This window comes from Dreissena polymorpha, chromosome 9 (assembly GCF_020536995.1).
Source record: "Dreissena polymorpha isolate Duluth1 chromosome 9, UMN_Dpol_1.0, whole genome shotgun sequence".
In the NCBI taxonomy this organism is placed as follows: domain Eukaryota; kingdom Metazoa; phylum Mollusca; class Bivalvia; order Myida; family Dreissenidae; genus Dreissena; species Dreissena polymorpha.
The window spans coordinates 99,590,209-99,610,551 of NC_068363.1; the positions used below are offsets into that span (position 1 = coordinate 99,590,209).

At 37.1% G+C, this 20,343-nt stretch overlaps 2 protein-coding genes and 1 long non-coding RNA gene across 3 annotated transcripts in view; 2 read left to right on the forward strand and 1 right to left on the reverse strand.

Moving 5' to 3' along the window:
• Positions 1-13,922, forward strand: part of LOC127846310 (probable ATP-dependent RNA helicase DHX35) — a 67,852-nt gene extending 53,930 nt beyond the window's left edge. Inside the window, exons 23-24 of the mRNA XM_052377477.1 lie at positions 13,405-13,850; positions 13,912-13,922. Of these exons, the coding sequence (XP_052233437.1) occupies positions 13,405-13,850; positions 13,912-13,922 (457 nt within the window). The remainder of the gene's footprint in view (positions 1-13,404; positions 13,851-13,911) is intronic.
• On the reverse strand, positions 13,919-14,740 carry LOC127846311 (foot protein 1 variant 2-like). Its single transcript, XM_052377478.1, has one exon. The coding sequence runs from the start codon at positions 14,738-14,740 to the stop codon at positions 13,919-13,921; it is 822 nt and encodes a 273-aa protein (XP_052233438.1).
• Positions 14,741-18,534: 3,794 nt separating this feature from the next.
• LOC127845323 (uncharacterized) lies at positions 18,535-19,407 on the forward strand. The gene is made up of 2 exons (XR_008033177.1): positions 18,535-18,814; positions 19,276-19,407. It is a non-coding gene; the product is annotated as an uncharacterized LOC127845323 (long non-coding RNA).
• Positions 19,408-20,343: the final 936 nt, after the last annotated feature.

Below are 20,343 nucleotides of genomic sequence, written 5' to 3' on the forward strand. Positions count from 1 at the left end.
GTCCGTCAAAGACACAAGAAAGTTTTTATTAATTTTCTTGACACAGTAGCAAATTAACATGCTTATTATTCAATAAATAATATTATTCAATTATTGTTCATAATCAATAAAATGTTCATAATCAATAAAGTGTCATTATGAGGTCATGATTATGACATAAAATATGTATTTGTATGCAAATTATAATAAGTTTGGACATTTATACAATGTTAAGTTAATACAGCAAATGATCTGGGACACCTGACCTTGCTTTGTTTGTACGGACTTTGACACTTAACCATTGACAGATACATAACAACTTGTTATAGCATCGCCATGTGCATGAAATGTTGTCGATCAAAATACACACAATAATGCTCTCTTGTTTGATTATTACACTTGTGTAATAATGATCTCAACGGTAGATTTTTGTTTTTAGAACTCTTTCAATCTTGTTGCTTTCCACACAATCCTAACGGACAAAAGGAATTTGTGAAGACATTGTCCAGATCAGAGTACTGGTATTGAAATTTAAAGTATTTAACCTTTGCATTGAAATGCCATGCATCGTTTAAATAGCTGTCATTATTCATTTTTGTCTTGACACGATGATTTTTGAGCTATGTTTAATTGTTTGTTTATGCATGATAAATACACAGTAAGTGAGAATTCCAAGGAGAACTACATCTTATTTAGTAGAAAGCATGTCGTCTGTAGTAAAATCATTATTAATATTATTTTATATTGCCTACCCGTTTCAGCTATTTTATTATTTACACTATAAATGCATTTTGAAAATTGAAACCAATGCATTCTGAAAGACAGGTTGGAGTTATATTGATGTATATTTGGGTAATGTTTACCTGGTTTCAGATCAAGCATCCCTGTGTACCACAATTGAGTCTTAAGTAACTGATGTGCCATATTGTATTAGTGATCTCATCTCTTTATTGTGTTTTGAGCATGCAGTAAATTGCTTTATTTTGCACTCTACATACAGACGGTTGCATCATCAACAGGAATGTATATTACAAATAGCTCAGGAACATTCAATTTGTGCTTGCATTGATCACGGAGAGGAAGTTAATTGCTAGGAATCGAACCATGTCAAGAAATCTCATGTGCTCCAATAAGTTTCCACCATGCACATGGTATTTGTAATGAACCATTTTGCTAATTGAAAATGGCGGTTAGATTGCTGACACTTATGCAACAATGTGTTCTTTGCATATCTGGCATTGTGCCCTGATAAAAAGTAAAGAGCTGTTTTCAGTTTTCTGCTGTTAATTTTATTGATTTATTTTTTGGTGTAAAGACTTAAATCACATTGCTGCTCCAATCATATTTTAGTATTATTCCCAACTTGAAGCAGAACAGAGGTTTTCATTCCACTGAGATACAATATAAAATCCTTCTTCCTACTTAATGAAACAGATTTTGGTTATAAACTGCAGGGGCGCTAACCTGTCATGTACAAGATCCTGTGGCACTGTTGGTTACCTCACTTTTCAATTGTTGTGATTATATTTTGAATGCTCTTCATTAATATATTGTACAATTAGACCAAATATTGTGATTGAATCCCTGATGTTCAACATGACTAACTTTTGAACAGGGTGGCCATTGACAAGAAAGTTTAGAAAAGTGAAAAAAAACTTGCATAAAAACAAATGTGGACATACAATCAAGCTATTTGAGATTTGAAGATTATTTTATTTGCAAGAGAACGTCACTGAACAAATCTTGATTATAGAAAAGATGCAATAAAAATTGACAAAATAAATAATAATTACCAATAATATGTGTCAATCAAAGCTACATACAAATCGTGGAATTCAACAAAGTGCGTCCTTAAAGGTTATTGATTGGCAACTTTTTTGTAGGACCTTATTAAGTTTTTACTTTCTCATTTGAACTTATAGCATATTCTGGTAAAAGCTGGTTCTTTAAAAAAAACATGTATTATAAATGAAATTGGTAAGCATGTGTTAATGTGTGAGAAATAAATGTAAATAAAATAGGTATAATGAATATGTTTTGATGAATAAATATAGTAATAAAGGTCTTAAATTGAATATAACTTTCTAAGGGACTACAAATGCGTGAAACTACATATCTAAGTGGGAAAAGGGTAATAAATTCTCTCCTCAGTGGACAGCACACCCTAATATGGGATATCACTTTACTCACATGCATTAAGACCTCTTTTCCCAGAGCAGGGTATGCATAAATCCTGTGAACTGAGGAACTTGTTTCCACTTGATTTAGAAATACATGGTATTTTTGAAAAAACAATTTCGATTTTTATTTGTCAATGTTATTATTGTTGCATTCTGGTTAGGAACACATTCTTCATCTTTATGACATTGACAGGCATTCTTGGCTTGAGTTTTTGTCACAAAATGATTCTTTGGGATAGAAACTTACTGCTATCTTCTTCGCTTGACATCAAAATAATGAAATTAAAGTGAGTATGCATCAATTGTGCATCAGAATAAATTTGAGATGGTGCAACAGAAAACTGTGTGTAGATGAGCAAACAGCTATCTTTGGTGCTGTAGATTTTTGCAGACACTGGTATAATTTCTGATATTGAGGGAAGGTCTCACTTTTGACCAATATTGCAAGCACAGCTGTGTGTGGCTTGCACTGGGTCAACTTCAATTTGCTTTCTGTCATCCCTTGCTTCATGGAAAAATTGTAATCCAACTTGCTGTTCTCCTGCCATTAGTTGATAATTTTACAATTCTACAGCCTCTAAGTGTTTTTCTGAAAATCTGGCAATAACAACAGTACAAACAGAAAGACGTCACAAGTTGCTTTATGTGTGTGTCGATGGAGAGTTTTATTATAATTTCATTGGTGTTTTTAGAAGAACGTTGTTAATGTTGGCACATATTGTCAAATATGTAATACCTAAACCTCATTGGACAGTTTTAGCATTGTTATTAACTAATTAATCAAACCCAAAATAGCACAGTTTCAAGCCATCAGTGTCCTATTTGTTCCTCAACAAAAACAATTTTAATGTTTGTGGACAAGATATGGGGGTCTTTACCCATTTATGCCTGGCGTCTAGAAAAAAGGCCTTGGCAAACAGCGTAGACCTAGATGAGACGCCGCATGATGCGGTATCTCATCAGGGTCTGCGCTGTTTGCTTAAAGGAATTCCTGTAAGAAATATTCTAAATATAGAAATAACTATACTAGACATCCCTAATTTTGGAAATAAATTGATCCAATTTAAAGGGATGGGAGAGTCCACAAGGCATAAATGTGTTAATGCATCATGACAGACTGAGGCTTGTTTGTTCAAATTTTTGCATTAGCTCAAGCTGTATGGAGTGAATTCCAAGATGTCAGAGACTCTGAGTCTGCTATCTATTCTTCAAGAAAAATATTCAAGTGAACTGAGACCCATTTTAGCAGGTTATTGAGTGAAACTGTTGAAGAGGCTCAGTTGTGTTCAATTCGAAGCAATGGAACTTGGAAGTTTTATTCTACTGTACTATCTTATTCATGAGGACCTTAGCTTTAATTGGTCATCAATTTAACATATTTGAAAACTTAAAGGGGCCTTTTCACAGATTTTGGCATTTTTTAACTTATTCATTAAATGCTTTATATCGATAAATGTAAACATTGGATCGTAAAAGCTCCAGTAAAAAATCAAGAATAAAATTAAAAAAAGGAAAAGAACATTGCCCGGACCAGGTTTTGAACCAGTGACCCCTGGAGTCCTGCCAGAGTCCTGAAGTAAAAACGCTCTAGCCTACTGAGCTATTCCGCCGAGTACATACACGTGAAGTATTTTATACCTTATATAAGCAATCTTCGTAGTTTCACAAAATTTAACGACAAAAACAGAACTCTCCAAATTATTCAATCGTTTCGCGTTGCAACGCTTTATAATTTTTAGGTTTTAAAATCGTCAAAGGATGCATATAATGGCTATATTAGACCATGGTAAATGTTCAGTATTACTGTTTCCTCACAAATATCATAACTAAAACGAAAATTTGCGAATCTGAAACAACTTTTTTCAATTTTGTCAATTTACCAAAGCGTGAAAAGATCCCTTTAACAGCACATGTTTTAACAATTCAGTTACTTCCATATTAGGACTATTTGGAGATATGTTTATTTTCCAGTAGCAGTAACTGTCTCTTTTTATGAAAGCCTTTCAAAAACAGAAAGCTCTTGGCTATTTGACTTGGAATGCAAGTCTTGGTTTTACTGTTTGAAATCTCTTTGCCAGCATGTAGTCATGTCTGGATGTTATAATAACTATGTTAAAACTATGTTATTAAATAAGAATGAATAAATATTTTAACAATTTCACCTGGACCACTATACCATTTTTTGAAGTAAGACATGTTTATATAGTCTGAACACTTCGGCTGTATGCTATACAATTATTGGTGTTTCACTTTGCAATAACAATACCAGAGAGAAAAAATGAACAGGTATTGTTTTAATTTTCTGTTTTTACTGAATTAAAATAATTACAAAATTGTAATCTTTGTTTTAGACCACCACGGGTTTTTATTCACAAGTTTTGGACATATTTAATTATGGCAAAACCAGTGATGATAAATAATTATGTACTACTGGAAATTTAAATCCAATTAAAGTATATTTGAAAGGCATTCATTATGTTACATGTATTTTTTGTCAGACAGTCTATACTGGGGGACATATTGTTTTTGCTTTTTGCGTCAAACTTTAACATTGGCCATAACCTTTGCAATATTGAAGATAGAAACTTGATATTTGGCATGCATCTGTATCTCATGGAGCTGCACATTTTGAGTGGTGAAAGGTCAAGGTCATCCTTCAAGGTCAAAGGTCAAACATACTGGGGAGGGGGAGGTTCATCATTGAAAATTTGTTATCACATTGAAGACACCGTTTTATTTCAACTTAAAATCAGGAGACACAAGATTTTGATTTTGTTTTTCATAAAGTATGTAATAAATATTGTTAATTTATTAAAAAACCTTTGACAGTATGTCTTAAGAATGTTTCTGAAAATTCTTATGTTTTCTGACATCAGTGTTATAAATCAAACAAGTTTGTGTCTCATATTAAAGATGACAGTGTACAAGTTTTTTCTGGTAATTAATAGAAATCAAATGTATAATATTTTTGTCTTTTTATATTTTTATGTACTGCATGTTTTATTCTTAAACCATATAAGCATTATCTGATTTTTAGTTGGTCGCGTTAGCAGCGACTAAATTTACAGAGCATGTTTTTCAAATCAGTATGTGTTAGCTACGCTAAGGACGGTAACTCACTACGCTGGGAACGATTACCGCTGCCTGTCTGAACATGTTCAAAGTGGTCGCTGTGGGCTCGCGTCCTGAGCAATTTTGGCGTCCCCACTGCGTCCTCTTGCGTCCTTACTGCGTCCCTCCGGCGTCTATGGCGTCCTCACTGCGACCTGGGTCACGGTTAGGACGCAGTAAGGATGCCAGTAGGGTGTGATGGAGGTATTACCCAGGGGACATTTCTGAGATTCATGCTAATTTGTTAAAACATGGGGATAGGTGGTGGGGAACCATTAATTCCGGGGCATATTTCATAAGTGACCCAAAAAATCCAACTTTGAAATCACTCTGCAAAAGCAACAAAAATAAGCAAAAATTAAAGATTGCTAGTATTGTCAACAGCGATCAGTGAACCAAACGAAGAGCAATTTAATCGGCCCAATTGATAATGTTTTTGTTAAATAAGCATCCTTTAATAGCTACTTTGTGCAGTAAAAAAAGGTAAGTAAATAAATTATTGTAAAGTTTATTTAAGTGTATATTAATGTTTGTTAAAAGAGATGTGTTTTCTCAAACAATCATAGGCATCTGGATGTCCAAACCCTGAGGACAGACTATAGTTACCTCCCCTGGGACCTTGCCTCAATCACACCTCTGGTTAAAGCAAATTGAATGATCTTCCTGACAACATTCTGGGATGCTTTTCTGCTGAAGACTTTGTATGAAGCCCATTTATAGAAAGCATGGTTATTGCGTGGGCTCATGGAAACAACAAATATATCCTTCCACAGCGTAATTAGATTGCCAGTCCATTAAGTCCATACTTTAATGGAGGGATATCCTTTACATTGTGTTCTATTTCAGTAGAAGTGACAACAAATTTAAGCCTACAAGAATTCATTCTGTGTGATCAACTTGTTCTTAATTCCATAGGATATATTGGAAAATATTGTGTGGACATTAATAGATTAATATAAATCATTTAATCGTATGTGTTGGTGAGCAAAATAATTCTTCAAATTGCAGCAGCATTTAAATTTTATCCTACAATTTATAAAGGGTAATGGTCACACTTTGTCAAATTGAAAATTAAAAAAATATTGTCATATGTTATATATTAAAAAAATAATATTTGCATTACATTAAAACAATTAAAATAACACTAATTACTAAAAATGATATAGGTTCGTTAATGATCAATCATCGATTGAAATTGGAAAAAAGCATTTATGGCGCTTTTTATTGACAATTTATCAAAAACATGTATTACAATAACAACTATGTCCATAATTGAGAAACCAGCAAGGCTTAATGGTTGAGCCAGCAAGGTGTAATGGTAGAGCCAGCAAGGCATAATAATAGAGCCAGCAAGGTATAATGGTAGAGCCAGCAAGACGTAATGGTAGAGCCAGCAAGGCGTAATGGTAGAGCCAGCAAGGCATAATGGTAGAGCCAGCAAGGCATAATGGTAGAGCCAGCAAGGCATAATGGTACAGCCAGCAAGACGTAATGGTAGAGCCAGCAAGACATAATGGTAGAGCCAGCAAGGCATAATGGTAGAGCCAGCAAGATGTAATGGTAGGGCCAGCAAGGTGTAATGGTACTGCCAGCAAGGTGTAATGGTAGAGCAAACAAGGTGTAATTGTAGAGCCAGCAAGGCGTAATGGTAGAGCCAGCAAGGTGTAATGGTAGAGCCAGCAAGGTGTAATGTTAGAGCCAGCAAGGTGTAATGGTAGAGCCAGCAAGGGGTATTGGTAGAGCCAGCAATGCGTAATGGTAGAGCCAGCAAGGCATAATGGTAGAGCAAACAAGCTGTAATTGTAGAACCAGCAAGGCGTAATGGTAGAGCCAGGAAGGCGTAATGGTAGAGCCAGCACAGCAAAATTGTAGAGCCAGCAAGGCGTAATGGTAGAGCAAACAAGGTGTAATGGTAGAGCCAGCAAGGCGTAATGGTAGAGCTAGCAAGGCATAATGGTAGAGCTTTAGCTTTTTCTTCAACAGGCATCTTGATCAAGCCCTAGAGAAACCACATGATATATTTTATCTTTTTCTTTGTTATTAAAATTATTTGAGCGGTGCTCTGTGAAAAAGGGGGTTTAATGCATGTGCATAAAGTGTTGTCCAGGATTAGCCTGTAAAGTCTGCACTAGATAATCAGGGACAACAGTTTTCGCCTAATCTGGATTCTTACTAAGAAGAAACTTGCTTTGAACAAAAAAATCATAAAGCGGAAAGTGTCGTCCCTGATTAGCCTGTGTGGAACGACACTTTTGGCACATGCATTAAACCCCCTTTTCACAGAGCACGGCCCATATTTAAAACTATTGCAAATACTACAGTTTTGTTTGTGAGTTCATGTTATAAAATTTGTTAAAAATACAAAAATCTGTGAACAATTCCCTTTTATAAGACAATCTCCGGGCTCCTAACTTAGAACATAATTGACTTGAGTATTAATGTTTTGTCATTGTATTTACAAAACAGCATTAAAAGTACATGGAGATCATTAAATTTACCTTATGATATGTACAGAAGTTGCTGTCTTGTTTCATGTTCGATTTAGGATTGCTAATTTATGAATTATCTGCTGTTGGTCATACTAACTGGTGCTCATTAACCCTTTCCCATTCAGAAGCAAAGGGAAAATGGCTATGTGCAATCAGCATAAAACCAGAACAGCCAGTGTATAAGTTGCAGACTGTTCAGGTTTTATGCTGTTTGGTGCTCATCAGTATCTTAGGGTTGAAAATGAAGCCTGTAAAACTTGAATTGAGTAAGAAAGGTGTTTAATTACATGTAACTTTCTGAGAAACTACAAATGCGTGAACATAGTATCTAAGTGGTAAAGTGTTAAACTATGGCACTACATGTGGATGTTGTGCAGAGCTTCATGATAACAGACAGCGCTTATTACTTAAAGTAATCAAAGCGCTGAAAGCACTGTAGGTGTTCGCTGTTGTAAAATGTCGTCCTTGATTAGCTTGTGCGCATTGCAAAGGCTAATCAGTGTGCATAGGCTAATCTTATTTGACAGATTTCAATGATTAACACTAGACTGGCCAATCTTGTTTTACAAGCTGTTAAACACTATTAGTCATATAAACCCTCCAATACACAGCGGTTCATCACATTCACATTTATGTTGAGGCACGAAAGACAACTCTGCTAGGAGAATGGCATTTGTTGTCTGCTGCAACAGGCAGTGGTTGTCATTCCATACTGTACCTAAGGCTTCTAAGCACATACTGATTTGCAAAATATGGTCTGTAACATTAGTGTGAGCAAACTCTCACACTAATAAAGGGTTTTGATTGGCTCTGGATGCAAGTGCAAAATAGCAGCCTATAAATTATAAAAAAAGGGCATACCTGCTTTCTGTACTGATTGCTGTACATTAAACAGCTGTGACACATGTTGAATGATTCCATGTTTGTCTGTGACACGTCTGGGAATTAAAAAATTGTCACCCAAGAGAATAGAGAGAGAAAATAAAATACTAATAGAATACTGTGACCCTGTCGAAATGAAACTGCTAACTGTGCATTTAAGAACAGAATCAATTTTGTATAAAAAGTTTTATAAAGATCGAGCTGTGGGTATTTTGGGAACTTTAACTTTTTATAACAACTTTCTGGTACAGTTTAATTGTTAAACTATATATATGGGTCAAAAACTAGGTCACTAGGTCAAAAAAAAGAAAAACCTTGTAAACACTGTAGAAGTCACATTTGATGCCCAATCTTCATGTAACTTTGTCAAAATGTTTGTCTAAATGATATGTTGCTTGAGTTCAAAAATGGTTCCCGTCTGTTGAAAAACATGGCCACCAGGGGGCGGGGCAGTATTCCTTATATGGCTATATAGAAACCTTGTGAACACTCTAGAAGTCACAATTTTTGCCCAATCATCATGAAACTTGGTCAAAACATTGGTTTCATTGATATCTCGGACGAGTTTGAAAATGGTCATGATCAGTGAAAAAACATGGCCGCCAGGGGGCGGGGCAGTTTTCTCTATATGTATATAGTGAAAACATGTGAACACTCTAGAAGTCACATTTTTGGTCCAATAGTCATGAAATTTGGTCAGAACATGTGTTCTGGATATGACGGTTGAGTTCGAAAATGGTTCAGATCGGTAAAAAAACATGGCCGTCAGGAGGGGGGGTCATTTTCCTTATATTTATATAGTAAAAAAAGCTTGTGAACACTTTAGAAGTCACATTTTTTGCCTAATCATCATAATTTTTTTTCTGAACATCGATTTTTTAGATAGCTCGGACGAGTTTGAAAATGGTCATGATGGGTGGAAAAACATGGCCACCAGGGGGTGGGGCAGTTTTCTCTATATGTATATAGTGAAAACATGTAAACAGTCTAGAAGAAACATTTTTTGCCCAATCTTCATGAAATTTGGTCAGAACATTTGTTTCCTGAATACGACAGTTGAGTTTGAAAATGGTTTGGATCGGTATCAAAACATGGCAGATGAATGTAGGTTTTATATTTCATTTTTTTCTGTAGGTTTAAGCCTTGGAATTCAATGCCAGAAAGGAAGTGTCTCAGAACTTTCTATTTATTGAATGGGCAGTAACTCTTACTCAGGAATTTGAGAGAACTCTTAATTCATCAACATACAAGTATGCTCAAGATACTCTCCCTTGAAGGGTCCACATTTCTGCTAAAATAAACTGGGTTTTATTGTTTAATACAATAACCCACATTATCAAAGATTTGTGTTTTAAAACAGACTTAATGATTTTTTAATTGGAAAATATAATTGAAAGGTGAGTCTGAAAATAGTTCATGTTTGTTTATGAACAAGGCTCTCAGGGGGGTGATAGTTTTTTTGTATGTCTTCAGTTGTTTATAGTGAAACATTGTGAATACTTTTAGTCACATTTTTAGTTCAAACTGAATGACACTTGCTGAGTTAATGTTGTTATCATATCTTAATTTAGTTTACTCTATTAGTTTTAATAATATCATCTTCAAACATGGTGACAATCTTTATGAGCATAATATTTTTTGCTAATGGTGAAATATTGTGATCACCTTTTGTCAATTGTCTGTCTTCCATTGTGTGTCATGAATATTTGCCTTGTAAACACTTTAGCGGCCACATTTATTGTCGGATCTTCATGAAACATTGTCAGAAGATTTGTCCCAATGATATCTTGGACGGGTTCAAAAATGGTTCAGGTCTGTTGAAAAACATGGCCGCCAGGGGGCCTTTTGTTGTTAATTCTTCATGAAACTTGGTTAGAACATTAAATTTTGTACCATTGATATCTTGGGCTGCAAAAAACAGGTTTTTTCTTTTTATCTCAGGTGAGCAACTTTGGGCCTTTCAGGCCCTCTTGTTTTAGACACATCAGTACTTAAATATAAATAAAATCAATTAAAATGAAAATTAGTTTACCAGACACAAAACGGCACAATATGAGCATTTAAATACACGAGTACTTAAAAGCAATTAAAACATAGCTTGTTGTTTTATCCAACTTTTAGCCTCTTCATCTATGTAGTTTATTAGCGTTGATTGTTTTATTGTTACCAAGCAATTTTGCAGTTCAAAGTTTATACTGCAAATGAACCCAAATTAGTTGGAAATGATTTTTTATAAAACAACACAACAAAACATATAAATGTACATAAGAGTCTTCAGGTCCTTTAAACAAAACTGGGACATATAATGTTACCTAATATATGGTTTAAAAACGACAAAAGTTTGTTTAAGTTTAAGGTTATTTCATATTGAGGATGTGCATCATGTACAATTTTGGTTTCTTAAACCTTTTTATGTCCCCCAGTCTATATTGGGGGACATATTGGTTTTCCCGGTCTGTTTGTTTATTGGTTTGTTTGTTGGTTTGTTGGTTTGTTTGCATCAAACTTTAACATTTGCCATAACTTTTGCAATATTGAAGATTTCAACATCATATTTGGCATGCATGTGTATCTCATGGAGCTGCACATTTTGAGTGGTGAAAGATCAAGGTCATCTTTCATGGTCAAACGTCAAATATATGGGGGGGGGGGGGGAGACATAGTGTTTCACAAACACATCTTGTTTCTTTATGCTTTCAAAGTTATATATCAATATTGTTTTAACAGTAACAATTTTTTAGCTCACCTGAGCACATCGTGCTCAAGGTGAGCTTTTGTGCTCGCCTTTTGTCTGTCGTCCGTCGTGCGTCGTCAACATTTTGCCTTGTCAACACTCTAGAGGCCACATTTATTGTCTGATCTTCATGAAATTTTGTCAGAACATTTGCCTTATTGATTCCTTGACTGAGTTCGAAACTGGATCATGCTGGGTCAAAAACTAGGTCACTAGATAAAAAAAAAGAAAAACCTTGCGAACACTGTAGAAGTCATATTTGATGCCCAATCTTCATGTAACTTTGTCAAAATGTTTGTCTTAATGATATGTTGGTTGAGTTTCAAAATGGTTCCGGTCCATTGAAAAACATGGCCGCCAAGGGGCGGGGCAGTATTCCTTATATGGCTATAGAGAAACCTTGTGAACACTTTAGAAGTCACAATTTTTGCCCAATCATCATGAAAGTTGGTCAAAACATTGGTTTCATTGATATCTCAGACGAGTTCGAAAATGGTCCAGATCAGTGAAAAAACATGGCAGCCAGGGGGCGGGGCAGTTTTCCTTAAATGGCTTTAGTAAAACCTTGTTAACACTCTAGAGGCCACATTTATTGTCCAATCTTCATGAAATTTGGTCAGAAGATTGGTCTGTATGATATCTTGGATGAGTTCGAAAATGGTTACGTTTGCTTGAAAAACATGGCTGCCAAGGGGAGGGGCATTTGTTCCTTATATGGCTATATACAGTTGTAAATGGCTAAAGTAAAACCTTGTGAACACTCTACAGGCCACATTTATTGTCCAATCTTCATGAAATTTGGTCAGAAGATTGGTCTCAATGATATCTTAGATGAGTTTGAAGATGGTTACGTTTGCTTGAAAAACATGGCTGCCAAGGGGCGGGGCATTTTTCCTTATTTGGCTATATATGGCTATAGTAAAATCTTGTTAACACTCTAGAGGCCACATTTATTGTCCGATCTTCATGAAACTTGGTCAGAAGATTCATCCCAATAATATCTTGGACGAGTTAAAAAATGATGCCGGTTGGTTGAAAAACATGGCCGCCAGGGGTCGGGGCATTTTTCCTTATATGGCTATAGTAAAACCTTGTTAACACTCTAGAGACCACATTTATTTTCCGATCTTCATGAAACTTGGTCAGAAGATTTTTCCTAATGATATCTTGGATGAGTTCGAAAATGGCTTCAGTTGCTTGAAAAACATGGCCACCAGGGGGCGGGGCATTTTTCCTAATATGGCTATATATCATGCTTTTGTAAAGCCTTGTTAACACTCTAGAGGCAAAATTTATGATCCGATCATCATGAAACTTGGTCAGATGATTTGTCCCAATGATATCTTGGATGAGTTCGAAAATGGTTCCGGTTAGTGGAAAAACATGGCCGCCAAGGGGACGTGGCATTTTTCCTAATATAGCTATAGTTAAACCTTGTGAACACTCTAGAAGCCCTATTTATTGTACGATCATCATGAAACTTTGTCAGAAGATTTGTCCCAATGATATTTTGGACAAGTTCGAAAATGATTCCAGTTGCTTGAAAAACATGTCCACCAGTGTGCAGGGCATTTTTCCTTATATGGACATATGAATCTTCATGAAACTTTTTCAGTTATTATATTTGTTTAAATGATATCTTGGATGTGTATGAAAATTGTTCTGGTCTGTTGAAAAACGTGGCTGCCAGGGTACCCTGTTCACTAGTCATGAAAGTTGGGAAGAACATTTTGTTCTTATGACATCTTGGGCTGCATAGAACAGGTTAGTTCCTTTGAATCTCAGGTGAGCGACTTTGGGCCCTTCAGGCCCTCTTGTTTTATTTTATTTTGTTTAAGAGTTTTGAAATAAAGGGAAGTGATAACATTACCGAGGTAAAAAAAATTAACAGTTATATTTAGATTTAAATGCGCTTACTGATTCTCTCGTAAATAATGTTGATTTTCATGAGGATGCAAACAATTGTTACATTGCATCATAATGATAATGCACAATTGAGGCTTTTTAGCTGCTGTATTCACTGACCAAGTGGCCAGGACGGCAAGCCTGTTGGTTCAAGTGGGCAGGTAGGCAAGCCTGTTGGTCCAAGTGGGCAGGTAGGCAAACTCGGTTCAAGTGGGCAGGTAGGCATGCCTGTTGGTCCTAGTGGGCAGGTAGGCATGTCTGTTGGTCCAAGTGGGCAGGTAGGCATGCCGGTTGGTCCAAGTGGGCAGGTAGGCATGCCGGTTGGTCCAAGTGGGCAGTTAGGCATGCTTGTTGGACCAAGTGGGCAGGTAGGCAAACCTGTTGGTTCAAGTGGGCAGGTAGGCATGCCAGTTGGTCCAAGTGGGCAGGTAGGCATGCCGGTTGGTCCAAGTGGGCAGATAGGCATGCAGGTTGGTCCAAGTGGGCAGGTAGGCATGCCGGTTGGTCCAAGTGGGCAGGTAGGCATGCCTGTTGGTCCAAGTGGGCAGGTAGGCATGCAGGTTGGTCCAGGTGGGCAGATAGGCATGCCAGTTGGTCCAAGTGTGCAGGTAGGTATGCCTGTTGGTCCTAGTGGGCAGTTAGGCATGCCGGTTGGTCCAAGTGGGCAGGTAGGCATGCAGAATGGTCCAAGTGGGCAGGTAATCATGCCAGTTGGTCCAAGTGGGCAGGTAGGCATGTCGGTTGGTCCAAGTGGGCAGGTAGGCATGCCAGTTGGTCCAAGTGGGCAGGTAGGCATGCTGGTTGGTCCAAGTGGGCAGGTAGGCATGCCGGTTGGTCCAAGTGGGCAGGTAGACATGCCAGTTGGTCCAAGTTAGCAGGTAGGCATGCCAGTTGGTCCAAGTGGGCAGGTAGGCATCCCTGTTGGTCCAAGTGGGCAGGTAGGCATGCCGGTTGGTCCAAGTGGGCAGGTAGGCATGCAGGTTGGTCCAAGTGGGCAGGTAGTAATGCATGTTGGTCCAAGTGGGCAGGTAGGCATGCATGTTGGTCCAAGTGGGCAGGTAGGCATGCCTGTTGGTCCAAGTGGGCAGGTAGGCATGTCGGTTGGTCCAAGTGGGCAGGTAGGCATGTCGGTTGGTCCAAGTGGACAGGTAGGCATGTCGGTTGGTCCAAGTGGGCAGGTAGGCATGCTGTTTGGTCCAAGTGGGCAGGTAGGCATGTCGGTTGGTCCAAGTGGGCAGGTAGGCATGTCGGTTGGTCCAAGTGGGCAGGTAGGCATGCAGGTTGGTCCAAGTGGGCAGATAGGCATGTCGGTTGGTCCAAGTGGCCAGATAGGCATGCCAGTTGGTCCAAGTGGGCAGGTAGGCATGCCTGTTGGTCCAAGTGGGCAGGTAGGCATGTCGGTTGGTCCAAGTGGGCAGGTAGGCATGCTGGTTGGTCCAAGTGGGCAGGTAGGCATGCATTTTGGCCCAATGGTGTAATCTGCATCACATCCTTCAAGACAAATGGTGCTATCAATTTAACATGTTCAACCCCTGTTTTATATTGTTTAAATTCCACTTAAAACCACTAATTGGCAAAGTTTACATGTACCGTATGTTTTGAAGATCTTTCCTGACCTATATTGTAACTGGGTGTGTTTGGTATTGGTAAAATCACAACAGGTTGTTTTCTTATATGTTTGCTGAGATTTTTAATGTTCACCTTAACACTAATAATACTTAACTGAAGTAGAAGGCAATGAAATGCCTTCCATTAACCTTTTGTTTGATTACTTGATGGCTCCAAAAGTGTTCCCAAGATATTTTCATTACTTTTCTACAGAATTTCATCACCTGCTTAGGTATAAGATTGATGTATTTTGCATTGTTGTTTTTGTGGTTTCCTGTGGATGGAAAGTAGAATGGCTGCTTTAAAAAGGAATTTACCTTAACAGCCCGTAATACTTGCATTCTAACCACTATGTTAATGTTACTAAATTATAAAGATATATAGCAACCCATTCAAAAGACGTTGGACATTTCCGATAATATTTGCTGAGGTCCAGTATCATTATTTCCAAAACTTGCAGTCCTTGTGTCCGAAAAACAAAAAATATCAATGTGTAAAACTTTGTTTTGGTTCAAACAGAATCTTAGAACTTATAATGTGTACAAATTGTTGACTGGGATAGGTTTATTTTAACTTGATATATAATTTAACCATATTATTAAAAGGTGAACAGTTTTTCATTGGTTGAAATGATGTTTAATGGTTTCATTCCTTTTGATGAAATAAAGCCAAAGCAGAGAACCATATGACCTTCATTTGCTCCTTGATATTGTCAGCATATGATGCGAAAGTTAGCATTTCAAATGGCTGTAAAGTGTTACCAATTGCGATTTCGTAAATGACATTAAACATAACACATTAATTTAAATTATTTCAAGTTACTGCTCTTGTGAATGTTTAAATAACTGGTCTGCAGAAAGCTTTTTGACTAGGAATCCTAAATTCACCGCAGTGCTTGGTGACTCAGTTTTTGCGTATTGCATTAATTGTCAGGGTTGTAACCTGTTAATGTATATGGCAATTCACCAGGATTGTTTGCATAACCCAGGGACATGGGATGGGTTGTTTGCCTTTTATCGTTTTAGCTCATCTATTTTTTGAAAAAAAATTATGAGCTATTGTCATCACCTTGGCGTCAGCGGCGGCGTCCGGTTAAGTTTTGCGTTTAGGTCCACTTTTCTCAGGAAGTATCAATGCTATTGCATTCAAACTTGGTAAGTGTACCATCATGAGGGGACTGGGCAGGCAAAGTTAGATAACTCTGGCGTGCATTTTGACAGAATTATGTGCCCTTTTTATACTTAGAAAATTGAAAATTTTGGTTAAGTTTTGTGTTTAGGTCCATTTTATTCCTTAAGTATCAAAGCTATTGCTTGCAACACTTACTAACTATCATAAGGGGACTGTGCAGGCAAGTTATGTAACTCTGACTGGCATTTTGACAGAATTATGTGCCCTTTTATACTTAGAAAATTGAAAATTTGGTTAAGTTTTGTGTTTAAGTAGACTATTCCTAAAGTATCAAAGCTATTGCTTTCATACTTGCAACACTTACTAACTATCATAAGGGGACTGTGCAGGCAAAGTTATTTAACTCTGACTGGCATTTACGGAATTATGGGACCTTTATACTTAGAAAATTGAAAATTTGGTTAAGTTTTGTGTTTTGGTCCACTTTACCCCTAAAGTATCATAGATATTGCTTTCATACTTGGAACACTCACAAACTATCATAAGGGGACACTAAAGTACAAGTTGCATAACTCATTTTTACAGAATTATGGCGCTTTTTGACTTAGTAACTTTGAATATATGGTTAAATTTTGTGTTTAGATCCACTTTACTTCTAAAGTATCAAGGCTATTGCTTTCAAACTTAAAAAACTTTCATGCTTTCATGAGGGTACTGTACCTGGCAAGTTGAATTTTACCTTGACCTTTGAATGACCTTGACTGTCCAGGTCAAATTTTTAAATTTTGCTAAAATTGCCATAACTTCTTTATTTATTATTAGATTTGATTGATACTTTGACAAAACAACTCTTACCTGACATATCACAATAGACTCCACCCAAACCATCCCCCATGCCCCCCCCCAGTTTTTTTTTTTTTTTTTTAAAGATCATCTAATAAATGACCACCACACCCTCACACTATACCCCGCCCCAACCCCCCCCACCCCCCCTCAACCCCTCCCCCCGCCCCCCAAATAATTTATTTTTTATTTTTTTTTTAAACAGTTAAAATACACAAATATTTATTTCTTTAATTTTATTTTTGAAATACCGTCAAGAATCCCCCCCCCCCAAATTTTTAAATTTTTTTTAGCATTTTTTTTTCATTTTTGGAAGATAATGTAATAAATGACCACACCCCCACACTATACACCCTCTCCACTCCACCCCTCCCTCATTTGTGATTGAAATTGAGATTGGTCCCTTGACCTTTAAAAATAAAAATAGATGAGCGGTCTTCACCCGCAAGGCGGTGCTCTTGTTATACATGGCATGGTCCATACTATGTCTATATCATTTAGTTATAAACCAGAAGCATCAACTGATAGTGGTTGTGATTATAATGTGTCATTGTTGCCCCTGATTGCTTATCCCCACAAGACCAGTAGATTTACTTCCCACACTGTGTCATCAATGCACAGGCTTTGATTTCTGATGCTTGAATTATTCTTCATTTATAATTCATCTTCTTTGAAAATGGCATGAGAAATGTGATTTCAATTTGTTCTAACATAAATATTAAATAATTTATTGAAAAAAAAATCCTTCATATCTGTCATATTATTTGTGCACACTTTTTTAAGGGTGGCATGATTTATTAATTTGTGAGAAACATTTGATAAATTTAATGCAAAAGAAAAATTGTTGTTTCACAAAATCGCTGACATGAAGTACTAATATTTATTATGATGGTAAACTTTGTTATCTATGAAACAGACATAAAATGCATGGTATGTTAGATATTTTAGGACAATGCTGCAAGTGCATCTTGTAATAGAAGCGGTACAGTTCACAGGGATGCGATTTTTTCCGCTGAATTCTGCGGATAACATTTACCTAGGGGACATTTCTGAAATTGTGTACATAAGTGAACAAATGGGGGTATGTGGTGGTGTACGACCAATACTGCGGCATATTTCTTTATGGGCCTGAAAAATCCGACTTTGAAACGTGTCCCCAAAAGCAAACACATTAAGCAGGAAAATGAAAGATTGCCAGCATCATTCATTGGGATCTGGAACACAATAAAAAGCTATAAGGAAATCCACCCAGTTGATACTGTTGTTGTAAAATTTGCATCCTTTTATAGCTACTTTATGAATTAAAAAAAAAGTTGTTAAAAATAAAGTTCAATGGAGTGCTTATTTCTATGCCTTTTGATATAGTTGTTTTTCACCGCTTTATGAGCATGTGGATGTCCGAAACCAGTAGACAGAGTGCACCTCCCTGCTGACTTCACCTCAATCACACCTCTGGTTAAAGCTAAATGATCTTCCTGACAACATACTGCATGCTTTTCTGCTAAAGACTTTGTTTAAAGCCCATTATAGAAAACATGGTTGTTGCTTTGGCTCATGGTTATCTGTTGAAAGCTGAATTAGATTGACAGTCCATTAAGTCCATTTTTAGCACGGCTGTTTTCGGAGAAAACCTGAGGTATTGTCAAAGCCAGCTCGTCGTCTGCTGTCAGCCGTCCGCTGTAGGCGTCGTGCTAAAACCTTAACATTGGCTCTAAAATCAAAGTGCTTCCACCTACAACTTTGAAACTTCATATGTAGATGCACGTTGATGAGTTCTACATGCCACACCCATTTTTGGGTCACTAGGTCAAAGGTCAAGGTCACTGTGACCTCTAATATAAAACTTTAACATAGGCACTAAAATCAAAGTGCTTCCACCTACAACTTTGAAACTTCATATGTAGATGCACCTTGATGAGTTCTACACGCCACATCCATTTTTGGGTCACTAGGTCAAAGGTAAAGGTCACTAAGACCTCTTATATAAAACTTTAACATAAACTTTAGCATTGTCTCTAAAATCAAAGTTCTTTCACCTACTACTTTGAAACTTCATATGTAGATGCACCTTGATGATTTCTACACGCCACACCCATTTTTGGATCACTAGGTCAAAGGTCAAGGTCACTGTGACCTAATATCAAACTTTTAATAAAGGCTCTAAAATCAAAGTGCTTCCACCTACAACTTTGAAACTTTATATGTAGATGCACCTTGATGATTTCTACATGCCACACCCATTTTTGGGTCACTAGGTCAAAGGTCAAGGTCACTGTGACCTCTAATATATAACTTTAACATAAACCTTAACATTCGCTCTAAAATCAAAGTGCTTCCACCTACAACTTTGAAACTTCAAATGTACATGCACCTTGATGAGTTCTACACGCCACACCCATTTTTGGGTCACTAGGTCAAAGGTCAAGGTCACTGTGACCTCTAATATAAAACTTTAACATAGGCTCTAAAATCAAAGTGCTTCCACCTACAACTTTGAAACTTCATATGTAGATGCACCTTGATGAGTTCTACACGCCACACCCAATTTTGGGTCACTAGGTCAAAGGTCAAGGTCTCTGTGACCTCTAAAAAAAAATAAAAAAAATCTGACAAGCTTTCGCAGCCGAGCGTTGGCACCCGTTATGGGGTGCTCTTGTTTAGTGCTATCCTTTACATTTTGTTCTATTTTAGTAGTTCTCAGGGTGTGGTCTTATAAAAGATCTTGAAGCAACAACAAATCAACATGTTTGATCAACTTTTTTATGCTCCCCCTAAATTTATTTTGGGGGGAGCATATAGTCGCCTCTTCGTCTGTCCGTCCGTGTGTCCGTCCGTGCACAATATTTGTCTGGGCTATTTCTCAGCAACTTATGACCCGAATTCAATGAAACTTTATGGGAAGCTTCACTAACAAGAGGAGATGTGCATTTTTTTCAACGGGTTCTGGTCGGATGATTTTTCACAGAGTTATGGCCCTTTGAAATTTTCCATTAACTGTATATATACTGCAATTCTTGTCTGGGCTATTACTCAGCAGCTAATGACCGGAATTCAATGAAACTGTATGGGAAGCTTTACTACCAAGAGGAGATGTGCATATTATCAGCGGGTTCTGGTCGGATGATTTTTCACAGATTTATGGCCCTTTGAAATTTTCCATTAACTGTACATATAGTGCAATTCTTGTCCGGGCTATTTCTCAGCAACTAATGACTGGAATTCAATGAAACTTTATGGGAAGCTTCACTACCAAGGGAGATGTGCATATTATCAGCGGGTTCTGGTCGGATAATTTCTCACAGAGTTATGGCCTTTTGAAATTTTCTATAAAAAAATTCTTGTCCCCCCAACTACTGTGCCCTCAAGACGTTTCCTTTTATCTGAATATATAGTGCAATATTGTGACAAAAAAACCTTTGGGGAGCATCACCCGCCCCGATGGTTTCTTGTCTTTAAAAGGGTATGTTAGAATAGATTAATA

Bases quoted from the DNA above. Each gene is read 5' to 3' on its own strand.
- LOC127846311 (XM_052377478.1), bottom strand. From the start codon at position 14,740: ATGCATGCCTACCTGCCCACTTGGACCAACCAGCATGCCTACCTGCCC.